The following is a 13,009-nucleotide window of genomic DNA, read 5'->3' as shown; positions in this document are numbered from 1 at the left end:
TGGAGAGAGGGAGAGAGAGAGAACGTCTGTTTTCAATCTGACTCTTGACAGGAAGTGAATCGAGTCCAACACACACACAGAAACACACTGTAAAAAATGTGACCACTGCTAACTTAAAAATCACAGCAACATTGTGACATATAATAATAATAATAAAAAAAAAAATAATAATAATAATAATAATAATAATAATAACAATAACAATAATAATGGTGAGAAGTAGATTAAAACATTAAGTCTGCAATGATCAGTTGTTTGGTCTTTTTTACATTATTGAACAAAAATTGTGTAATTATCTTTCAAAATATTGTGATTCAAGTGGCCTAAGAGGAAATGAGAATCCCACTCCCTTCTCTGGTCTCAGTTTTTAGGTAGAAAATCTACACTTTGACTAAATACATGCTTAGAGGTTACATACATGATTGACAGCTGTAGTTGGCGACTGGAACCTTGGAAGAAAGTCTTCATTTTGCCACAATGATGTGAAACAGCATCACATCAACTAAAATTAAATGTAATCTTTTATTTTGGACTGAGAGGAGAGAGCTGCAGAAGGAAGGCCTATATTTCCCCTGATTTTAGCTCCTGATGCTTTAATGAAAGTTAATCTAATGGACTGGTTGATTTACGTTGCTTCACCAACAACCTGAACATCTTTAACTTTCTTTCAGAGGGCAAAACGTATTTAACCCATAAAAACCCAAACAGCCACAGACGACCAAAACCATCTACTGATCTCAAAGGTTCAATGACTTCTGAACCACTAAATGTACCAATATGTTGAAATATTTCAGGTAAAATGCAGTTTGTCATCTTTTCATGGTCATCAGATATGACCCATTTGGACATTCAGAGGTTCCGTAGTTACCGTGGAAACACCGTCATCTTCTACAACATTGATTCACCAGTAAAACCCATGGAGTTTGATAAATAATAGCAGCCGTAGACACTTGTTTTATGTTCAGTTGATGTTTTTTGCTGAAAAAGTCACTTTTTCTTCAGTTTTCTCTCTTTAATATAAAAACCCTCAACTTTAATCTGACCTTTTATGAACATCTACATGATCAGTAAATTAAATACAGGAAAATACCTGATGCTAACTGAAAAAAACAAAAAATACAGAGGCTTATGTCATGATAAATTGTGAGAAATCACTTAAGAAAAGTTACATATAGAAAACAAAATATTTTGGAGCTCACACAGAAGTAACACTGGGTCTTTATGGGTTAAATTAACAGTATTTTGCAGAATTCTTAGGCCACCATTAGCAAAGTTATAATGATTGCACATGTGTAATTCTCAGTTTTTTGCATTAAGATACAAGCAGGATATATGGGGAATATGTACAGCATATGAAAAGTTTCAGAAAAAAAAAAACAGCTACAAACTTAAGTGCCAAGTATTTAATGTGGTGTCGCACTTAACAGGTCTTTTACTCTTCAATTTTAGATTTACTGCATCAATTTTCATGTGTTTTCATTTAATACATACCAGTGTTTTGTTTTGTTTTTTACTTTTTGTCATGGTAACACAGGCCATACTAATACAAAAATATTAATATTAGCCTGTATCCTGTGGATGTTTAGCCATTTTGTTCAGATAATTTGTGTTTTTAATACTCAGCACTATATTTTCCTCTATTTTCCTTTTTCTATTTGCAAAAAGAGAATAAAAGTAGACATTATGCTTATTGTAATCCTGTAAAAACAACAAAGGCTTTTGCACAGTACTATATAATCATTGTATATTTTAACAGAGAAATCAAGAAATTAATGTTAAAAAATGTTAACTGTAACCTCTACATGCCACTCTACACAGTATTATCTCTTGTTCATATAATTTACAAAAATCATAAAAATTACTGCTACTAACAATACTAACGTCATCATTTCATATAGAGAGAATATATGATTAAACTCTGGTTATTTGTCAGATATTATTACAATGAAACTAAGATGTGAAATATATTAAACACAATGAATACAGTGGATTATTCACCACGACTCAACACTATTGTTGGATGTTTTTCTCTTGAAAGTGATTTGAATTTCATCAATAAATGGTTTCAATGAAAGCAGTATTCTGTAAAACTCCCTTTTGCTTCTTTTCACATGGAGTAAATGTTGCTTTTATTTACTTACTATTCATTCACTCCAGTCTCAGTTTTTACAGTGCACACACAGTACAGAGAAGGACCTCGTCTTTAAACCTGAACCTTGTTGCGTTCAGTCCCAACATCACATCTGCAAAAGAAAACACTGACTGAATGTCTTCAAACGTCACACAGGCCAGACTGATAGGAGTATAATCTGTTGGATTATTTAACAGTAAACACGGTTTGAAGCTGCAGAAAAACCTGACCTGAAACAAATAGACAGAGAGCAGCATTGATCGATCAGTGATAAATCAACTGAGGACCAATAAAGCAGCAGAGTCTGCAGTTTGTGTCTAAACTGACCGTACTTTAGACCAGCGGATCTCAGATGGACTCACTTTGGACACATTTTTTTCCACATCATCATTAAGTCGTGCCCCACTTTTGTTGAACTGAAACCAAACACATTTATCCTTCAACAACAGACCAGTGATTATGTGAGCTTTCTAAATTTTTTTTTATTTAACAAAACACATATTTTTATACTGACATATGTTCGACAAACATCAACAAACTCTTAAACATAAACTGATGTGGACTTGAGCTAAATACTGAATGAAAACTTTGTTATTCACCTATTTAATAAGGATTGGATCGTAACTGACCCAAAAATGTGTGAAAATGAAGCATTTTTGGTTTAAAAAAAACAAACAAAAAAACAAAACAGAAAACACCACAAAAAGCACCTGATTTTCCACAGACATAAATAAAACCCTGAAGTCAACTTTAATTTTTCTCTTCAACTTATAAATCTGATAAGTTTATTCTGTTGGGGTTTTTTTTTTTCTAACTTCATTAGGAAAAAAAATAGTTTTAAATGTGGCCTAATTTATGTGTTGTACTGTTTTATTTTTCCTTATTATTTTGTTCATTTTATTCATCATTTTGTTGATTCTTTATTTTGCTGATTGATGTTCATGTTCCTGATATTTTTGGCAATTTTTTAGTCATTTAATACCACGTATGGTGTCTTTCACAACATTAAATCAACATGACCAACATATCCCATTCTTTATCTCTTCTTAATCCAAGTAAAATTGAATTTCATTTAATCCAATATAAGCTCGTCGAAAATGTGAACCCATCTTTAGAATTTCCATCATTGAGTCCACCTTCTGAGTGATGACAGTAGAAATGTTCCCAGTAATCTCTTCAATGGGAGCAGGTCTTTTCAGACCCTGGACGTTTGGAGCATGAGACAGTTTGCACTCGGCCTGAACGTTTCAAACCCTGGGATGAAGACATTTTGGACCAGACTTAGTGCACTGATATATACTGACAGTCAATAGAAACTTTGAGGTAGAATTGTCTGCATATTTCTACTTGCGGGGGGGTTGTAATTATTCATTGTGGATTTATTGATGACTTAGTGCTCGGGTAGTTGAGATAATGATGAGTTGTCGTGTTGTCACGGTTCATTGCACATGGGTTGGTCTCTTTGTAAAAGTGGACCAAATACACACTGAGCAATACTCAGTGGGGATCTGCACAATTTGAAGATTGTTTTGAAGGCCTGTATAAAGGTCCAAAAAAGGCCACCATTGTTAGTCCAGTGAAGGGCATCGTGCCACGTCTATAACGTCAACAGCGTCTCCGGGCACTGGGTATGATGGAGGCCGTTTGAGCTCCAGTGATATAGCCAGGCGTATGTATGGGCTGTTCCCAACCTACAATCAGAAACCTGGTTGAACGCCACAACACCACAGGCTCTACTGACCATAGACCTCGTCCAGGGAGAGAGAAAGCGACAACTCCTGACCAGGACCGCTACTGTTGTGACTTTGTGTTTGGCAGATGCCATTTTCTTTTGTTAAGTTTTTTGTTTTGAATTATTCTTGAAACTTTAGATTTTTGTTTTTGTATGCCAATGTCCTAAACAAATGATTCATATGAAAAAATTCCAGTTTAGGGTTTCAAAATAAAAATTGTCGAAAAATATGGTCTCAAAGACTTCATTGACTGTGAGTGTCCATGTAAATACAAGAAATATGTAGATGTGTAAAACAGAGCGATCGTTTCTCATTGTCAGTCTTTGGGGGATTTCATGTGTCACTCTAGATAATTTGTATATTTTGCGGAGGTTGTTTTCATCAGGGTTTGTCTGTTTGTTTGTCTGTGTGCAAGATAATTCAAAAAGTTATGGATGGATTTGGATGAAATTTTCAGGAAATGTTGATACTGGCACAAGGAACAAATTATTAGATTTTGGTGGTGATCGTGGGGGGGTCACTGATCTGCGTTGGTGGAGGTCTGCGTTCTCCGAGTGCTTTTCTAGTTTAATAATAATTACTCTCATGTCTTGTATTCTTTATGAATTTATGATTTCAAATACACAATTGTTTTTTAGATTTTCCAGACATTAAGTGTATTTGTACAAAGTATCGGTATTGGATCAGTATTGTCGATACCATCCAGAATTTTACTCGGTATCGAATTGGAAATGAAATCAGTGGTATCAAACATCACTACTCAGTATCACAGTGTTCTTCACACTTGCAGCATTGCCACAAAAAATGTCAGATATTGTTTTAGTTTTTTCCCTACATTTTTAGTATGGGTTATAGTTTTTATGCTTTTTGCCAGCATGTTATAACCCAAAAAAATGAAGTTTTGGGGGTAATTTTTTTTTTTTTCTGAATATTTGTTAACGGTATTGTAAAGTTTTACATAGCCCTCACAAGTTGGCAGGTTTACAATAAGTGGTAAAAAAATGCTTTTCATTGTTTTTTTTTTTCCTCTTCAAAATATTAAAGGAAACAATATGTAAGTTATAGAAAATAGAAAGGAAAAGGAAATTCTTATGACAAAACCAGAATTTTTTCCCATTTTGCATGTATTTCCCCAGGTACTCAACAAATGTAGAGCACGCTATACGTAATCAGGCTGTTTTAGTAAAGTGTGAGTGGGTCACATTTCACTTTGAAGTGTTTCATTGTGTGGCCACAGAAGTCAGTTTTTCATTCAGTGTTTTAATAAAATAAGTCAGAATGAAATAGTTTTCATTCATTCATTTAAAGTGAGTAAAGTGAACTTAAATGGTTATAAGAATGTTTAAAATGAGTTAGCGTTACTTTAACCAAGTTCAAATTATGACGCATAAGTACAAATAAATCAATTAAGTTCAATATACTAATTAGAGTAAGTACATTTCTATACTGAGAAGTTTAATTAATATAAAACAAAGTTCATTGTACTTAGTATATTTACCTCCGCCAAGGAGGTTATGTTTTTGCCAGGGTTTGTTTGTTTGTTTGTCTATCTGTTTGTTTGTCTGTCCGTTAGTGTGCAACATAACTCAAAAAGTTATGGACAGATTTGGATGAAATTTTCAGGGTTTGTTGGAAATGGGATAAGGAAGAAATGATTAAATTTTGGTGGTGATCGGGGGCGGGGGGGGGCCCACTGATCAGCCTTGGCGGAGGTCTGCGCTCTCCGAGTGCTTCTAGTTTTTATACTAAAATTATCTGAGTTAATCAACTTAAATGGTTCAAGGCAATGTTTCCTCAAACTTTGAGTTTACTCATCAGGTTTTAGTGTACACATACTAAATATAAAATGTTTTCCTTCTGTTGTCAGAGTAGGGTGGGCTGTCGCTTTGAATTTCAGACTTGAGGCAGTGCTGAGATTCAAAGCCAATAACATTAAGCCATTTCAGCAGAGTTCAGCTGATTTCAAGCAAAGCAGTCACATTATCACCCGATTGTGAATTTGCCAGTGCATTCTTGTTTTTAACCATCTAGCATTTGAGTACATTTAAAAACATACTGTATGAAAATGGATAAAACAACATGCAGATCTTTATGACAAGTCATTATCTTAAGTTCACCAAGGAAAAGTAGGTGACTTCTCCAGGTTTTGACAGTGGGAACCCTGTGTTTATGTAGTTCAATACAGGGTGAATGTGGCCCAAATCATGTTTTTGCCCATATGTGACCTGTATCTGATCTATTAAAGACAGTCTGAACAGCACAAATCTGATGCTTTTCAAATGACCCAGGCCGCTTTCATATACGATCCTAGAGCAGATACATATCTGATATTTTGCAATGCAGTCATAACAGCCAGGTTGCATTTATCCGACATTTATGTCAGATAAATGCAACAAATGTCACAATTCTGCGTCCCAGGAAGATGAGTGGTGGGAAAAACATATTTAGTTCTGTAAACATAGTATGTGCCTGCGTGATCATGTATTACATCAGGACCTCTTTTGCACATTTTGTTCACACTCAAAACTGATAGAAATCCCATCAATTTAATTTGAACGAGCACACACAAAAAAAAAAATTCAGATTTCGCCAAAAAATCTTAGTGCATTAAGACCTGCTGTCTGAACATAGCCTTAGAAACTTGTGATTAAAGATCCCTCATGTCATGTGTACAAAACCATCACTGAAATGATGTAAAATGTGACTAAGTCACTGCATTAATGTTAAATTGCTGCTGAAAACTATTATCCAGCATGAGTTCAAAATGGAGTTGTTTATAGACTGTTTGCATTAGATGGATGTTAATTCAGCTTATTAACTTCTTCCGTTTCTTTGACAAGAACCTCGTACTGGAATACTATGGCTACAGCTCAGGTCTAGTTCAAGGCCACCTCTTCAGCTTGGATCAAAAACCAGTTCTTAACACACGTTGAGGTTTCACACCAGTAAATGTGGTTTAGATTAAAGGCCTGGACCAAACGCCTTTCAAGATACTTCTGTCTGGAACACAATCAGACTTTTCCACAACTGCTCTGAACCCGACTCCCAGGTGAGTGAACAGCTGACGGGTGTTTTATCAGGTAACAAAAGCTCGGGTCACATGATTGTATTGAACATTTTATTGTAAATCAGTGAATCTGTGTTTACAGACGGCGTCCTCTGCGGCCACCCTTCCTCCTGGTCGAGTCTGATGGGATTGGAGTAACGTCCTCTGAAATGGAACATGAAGAAACATGAGCCACATGACAGCAGTTTAAAGAAACTGTTCAAACCAACAGACACTGATCTGAGTTTGACATGAGTTTGATTTGGTTTTATTCTCAGCAGTGATTTATCACTTTCAACCACTGTCACTCGCATGGAAAAAAGATTATCAATACAAACAATTCAAGATCAAAAGTGATCAATTAAAACCTCGATTGCTGCCACAGTAAGAAATGTTTAAAGTATTCATAGAAAAGACTGTTGATTAAGCTGTGCTGACTTATTAGAAAAACACTTGTCAATCTGTTCTTACAGTTCAAAACATAAGTGGTCCTACAAAACCTTTAAACTTCTACAGTAATGATCTAATTAATAATAGCCAATATTGACTGATAGGAACCATTATCCATGAGTACAGATATGACAAATTTGAAGTCAGAACATCATAGCTGTACCGACTTATTCACTTATGAACCTGTAGGTGGCGCCTTAACTGCTCACACTACAGATTCCCATCTGATCAAACAGCTGCGTTTTTGTACATCAGAGTTCTAAATGTGAGGTTCACACTGGATTTAGTATTTCAACCAAAATGTTTTCTTTACCGATGCGTCCAATCTTCATGCCGGAGCGAGCAAGCGCTCTGAGAGCAGACTGAGCTCCAGGACCAGGAGTCTTTGTCCTGAAAAACAGTAAAAACATCAGTGAGGCCAAATGCCCAAAAAAACAAACTATTCAACTCACAATCACAGGAGTTAAATCCAGTCATTTCTCATATGATGATCATCTCATTTTGAGTATTCACCAGTTTTAATGCTCAATGACAATGAATCAGTTTTTCCTGTTATGCACAATTCATGATTTGACAGGTGACACTTATGCTTTATGTAAAGCACTGACTGAATATGGTTGCTTTGTGAATTTTTGTTGGACAAGAAAGATCTGTGGAGGAATAATTTCAATCTTGCAGCATTAAAAAAAAAAAAATAAATAAAAAAAATCAATGTTAGGTGTATACTGTAAAAAGAAACAAAAAATTAATTTGCAAGAGAATTCCACTCAAACATTTAGGTTGTGCAGTGATCAGGATTTTAAAGGTCATTCACTGGGTCTATTTGAAGCTTGTTCATCATGAAGTATTTGTTTAACACTGTGTTAAGTATTAAAATTAAGGGATGACAGTGAGAACAGTTCAAAGCACAGACACTCAGCTCAATAAGTATCAAGAGGAACAACTTAGAGAATAGAATGACTGTAGTAAACATTTACACTGTGGATAGATTTTTACAACATACCACCCATTTTATAAGAAATAACTCATTAAAACAACTGATCAGAAAGATGACAGTTTAAACAAAGCTACCTTAATTACTTAACACCTCTGACTGGTGGCGTTCACAGGAAATTAAGACTGGTAACAAAATGACCCTGATACCAATAAGGCCTATGTGAAACATATCTTCACACCAATGATCCAATACATAGATACAGATGAAACAACCACCAACGCAATATGATTCACTTCTGTTATAGGACACGATGTAACAATATTTTGACATTCAGTGAACAGTTAATAGTTAAATAACACCCATCACTTAGTGGCAATTACATTGTGTCTATTGATATGTCATCGCATTTTCAGTGGTGTCTGGTATCTAAATAGACACATCCATGTGTCTGACATTTAGCTGAAGATATTCAATACACAATCGCGGACCAGACTCACTGAACAACCAAAACCCCTTTATTTAATCCTTGTTTATACATTATACATCAACATCAAACAAGCAGCGGTTTCAGTGACAGAGGCTGTTTTCAGGATTGTGGAACAGATGCTGCATAAGGATTTAGGCCAGAGGTCAGCAACCCTGGTCCTAGAGAGCCACTATCCAACATGTTTTAGATGTATCCCTCTTCCAACACACCTGATTCAAATGATAAGCCTATCATCAAACTCTGCAGAAGCCTGATAATGACCATCAGGTGTGCTGGAAGAGAGAAACATCCAAAACATGCAGGATAGTGGCTCTCTAGGACCAGGGTTGGTGACCCCTGATTTAGGCCAATGTTCATGTATCGAGGTGGATTCACACATTGGGCTTGAAAAGATGCTGCTATTTGTTAGTACTTATAATCGGGTGTTTATGCAGTGTCTGAGTAAAGGGTAATTCAGAATTATCTAACTAACTGTAATAAGTGATGGAAAAAGGAGCCATGTGTTACATTCATGTGGGAAAAAAACAGATCAACAATGTTTACAGATGAATTTTAACCAAATCAAATCCCAGTATCAGTGGAGAAAAAAGATCCACAACAGCAAAAAACAAAACAGTGGACAAACAGTTTAAAAGACTGAATCTGATGTTTACATTATATTACTAGTTACAATTACCAATATTAAATTAACATTTTCCTGATGCAAAAACTTTCAAAATGGTGCACTTTAATCTTATCTCATGTCACGATGCACTTTTAATGGCACCTTTATTTTGACTTTTTGCCGGGGTTTTCCCTTGGTTTGTGCTTTAGTGAGTGTTTACTCCTATATTGTGCCAACCTTTACAGAGTAACTTGAAGAAACAAACACATCTTAGTGTTGGAGTCACATTTCCATTAATCCAGAAACAAATGACTCACTTGTAGAAAAGATTTCCCAAAAAGCATCTCTGAGTTATAATCACCTCTCTCCAGAGCAGTAGAGGAAACTCAGGTTTCTGTGGCCAAGATATAAGTCTAGGAAAAACTGGTGCTACTATGCTAATGCCTCCATAGGAATCATTTAATCTTATCAGCAACAAAAACAAGTAAACACCTGTACTTTGGACCATTTCCTTTGAATGGACCCATTTTTAACAAAAATAAAAGGTGTAATTCGTGTTGATTTTAGCATTCTGACCTGTTTCCTCCGGTGGCCCTCAGCTTAATGTGCAGCGCTGTGATTCCCAGCTCTTTGCAGCGCTGAGCGACGTCCTGAGCCGCTAACATGGCAGCGTACGGAGAAGACTCGTCTCTGTCCGCCTTCACCTTCATCCCACCGGTCACACGGCAGATTGTCTCCCTGGAAACAACAAAGGATGATCAGTCAGGACAGAGCCTCATCTTCAGGGTAATAGTTGAAACACACTGTAGAATTATAAGTTGCTATACAGGTTAGAGTAATTCAAGGTTTTTGTGACAAACACTCACACCATGTCCAAATACAATTTTCAAAAGTTGACATTTAAAAAACCCTGATTGTTGAGATTATGACATAAATCTGAATTGATGCCAAACTGAAATAACATTCCTGCAGAGTATGTTCAATCTGTCATCAGACCCAGAGTCAATCACTTTTAGTCTAAGGCTAAAGAATATCAGACATATTTTTCGTAGTCCAAACCAACTGCTTCAACTTACATTAAGTGTTTCATTTACTCATTCACAGACAATACTTAAAGTAAACTGACTCACTTTCCAGAAAGATCGGTGACATGGACAAAGGTGTCGTTGAAGGAAGCGAAGATGTGACAGACCCCAAACACATTTTCGCCTTCGGCCACCTGAGGACCAAGGCTGATCACCTGCTCCTCCTTCTTCTCCTTCCCTTTACGAGGAGCCATCGTCTGATGAAGAGAAATACAAGGGATTATAACATCAGTTTGTAGATGACCTGTTGACCACTGACCATCAGGTAGATAACAGCTGATAGATAATAAATAAATATTAATCATCCAATCATCAGAAACATTATACAAGATAACATATGACATGCTGTCATGTGCAACTACAATTAAGCCTTCCAGGTCTTGTGCTGGTGCCTAACTGTGACCTGGTTTACCTTTTATGACAGATGGTTGTATGGAAAGTTACAGCTTATGAATTTTTATGCAAAGTTAAGCAATTTTCCAATTTTTTGAACACATATCAATGAAGAGGATGTGGAAGCTGACTCCTGCATTCAATGACATTCTGTAAATTACAATCTTCTCCAAAACACATAGGTAAACAGCACAAGTTAGTTCCGGCAACACAAGTTAAACATGCACACATCCAAACAAAAAGTGGACTTCGAAAATCATTCCATCATCGACACTACACCCTTAAAAGCAGACAAGCTAAACTGATGGAACCACGACCCAGTGCTAACGACCACATGGCGCTACTGAGCAGATTCAGCAGCCTTCAGCGAAATACATCAGTTAAAAGTCCAGGTATGAGTCTAGACACAACCAGACAATACTATTAAAGCGCCCGACTCAAAATAACTTTAACTTACATTTACTTCATGATGTCGATATCAGCTACGCAGTAATGCTTCATGCTAGCTTGCTAACTCGTATGAATTGCCTTAACACACATTTAAAATATAATACATCTGCAAGATGTTGTAGTTTAATACTGCATTCATACTGCATTTTACTGTGTAAAATCAAAGTTTCAGCCACTAACACATTTATTAAAGAGCTATCATTTTCACCACTACATGCAAGATGGCGGCTCAGACACGGAGAAGAACCGGGCAGAAAATAAGAGAAAACCACTTATATAATAGCTTTAGTTTGACACATGAAAACAATTCCACCATCAACACAAACAGAAAACAGCACAGATTCAGATCAGACGGTTTATATCAGTAGATGGCCACAAAATTACCAGATTAAGGTTAGATTAAAAACCCAGGAGAACGAACCTCTATGTGTCTCTCAACGAAGCAGAAACAAGAAAGGAAGGAACTTCCGCTTCCGGGGCCAAAGTTGAGTCCATCCGACGCGGGAATGAGCGACTGTCGCCGCCACGTGGTCTCAAGAGGAAACCATTATTTATCTGTGGTTTATTTGGTTTTTATTTATTTTTATGTGTTTATTTGTCCTTACTTCTCTCTGTTTCTCAATGTTTATTTATGTTTTATACAAATACATTATAAATGCTAGTTATTTGATTTATTTTTAATAATTTTACTTTATTCAGAATTTATCTGTTTTAGTCATTTTGTATACAGACACTTCTGATATTTATACTCTGGTGTTGTGTTTGATGTTATATGATACTTGAATTTGCCTTCTAGTAGAGACCCTCTGATCCATAGTTGACTCAAAAAGTCAGATTTATCCCAGACCGGGAACTTTTAATCCTTATCAAATAGTTTGAGTGTCTAAACCTGACCGAGTAGTTATAGTGTCTAAATTAAAAAAAAAACAAAACTGCCAAAACTGAATAAAAAAGAACAAATACATTGTCCCAAATGCACATGGACTGAAGTCCAGTATCCTGGGTGTACTGATCAATCCATTCATCTACATCTATGGGGACTTCTGTTAAATATAAATTGAACATAGTCTTCTTTGTTTAGGTGTTTAAGTGCCTACTGTAGTTCTGAAAAACAGTTAATGGTTCATTGTGAAGATGAACATTTTGCTGTTTGAAAGAAGCAGCACTGCTCATTTTCTGACCTGAAGAAATAAAGATAAGAGAAGATCAATCAGACGACAGCATTTGACCACTTCAGTTTATTTACAGAAACACTTTAACATGATGCAGAGGAAGAAATGACTCCAAAAAACTACAAAAGAAAAAAGATTAAAAACACACACACACTCTCTACCACACACACATGCACGCACACATACACACAGGTCACTTCAGTACATTACATACTGGGCATGCAGCATTAATACAGTACAGTACGATATCCATCATAGTAGAAAAGCTGAGTGAATGTGAAGGAGCTGATTATTGATCTTTGATTATTGATTTTGCAGAGCGTGAACATCATGCACGGGAAACAGTGAGGACTGTGTGATTTTGATGTTGTTAAATAATGAATAAATAATCTCTGTTATTGTATATGTTTATGTTTCCGGGGAAAATCTCAAAAGCCAAATGATAAATTACCTCATTGAGCACTGGATTCACTATACATTAAATATACATTATATTATAAACTATAATATAAATAAATATA

The 13,009-nt window shown here is 35.9% G+C and overlaps 1 protein-coding gene across 1 annotated transcript; it reads right to left on the bottom strand.

Annotated features, from left to right (window-relative positions):
* Positions 1 to 6,965: 6,965 nt before the first annotated feature.
* On the bottom strand, positions 6,966 to 11,814 carry rps14 (ribosomal protein S14). The gene is made up of 5 exons (XM_030154288.1): positions 11,738 to 11,814; positions 10,519 to 10,670; positions 9,965 to 10,126; positions 7,674 to 7,750; positions 6,966 to 7,075 (listed from the first exon to the last, which is right to left on the bottom strand). Exons 2-5 carry the CDS (start codon positions 10,665 to 10,667, stop codon positions 7,008 to 7,010), a joined length of 456 nt encoding a protein of 151 aa, XP_030010148.1. The 5' UTR covers positions 10,668 to 10,670; positions 11,738 to 11,814; the 3' UTR covers positions 6,966 to 7,007.
* Between the last annotated feature and the right edge of the window lie 1,195 nt (positions 11,815 to 13,009).

This window comes from Sphaeramia orbicularis, chromosome 14 (assembly GCF_902148855.1).
Source record: "Sphaeramia orbicularis chromosome 14, fSphaOr1.1, whole genome shotgun sequence".
Lineage (NCBI taxonomy): Eukaryota > Metazoa > Chordata > Actinopteri > Kurtiformes > Apogonidae > Sphaeramia > Sphaeramia orbicularis.
The sequence above is the reverse complement of the archived record's forward strand: the minus strand, read 5'-3'. Positions and strand labels throughout refer to the sequence as shown.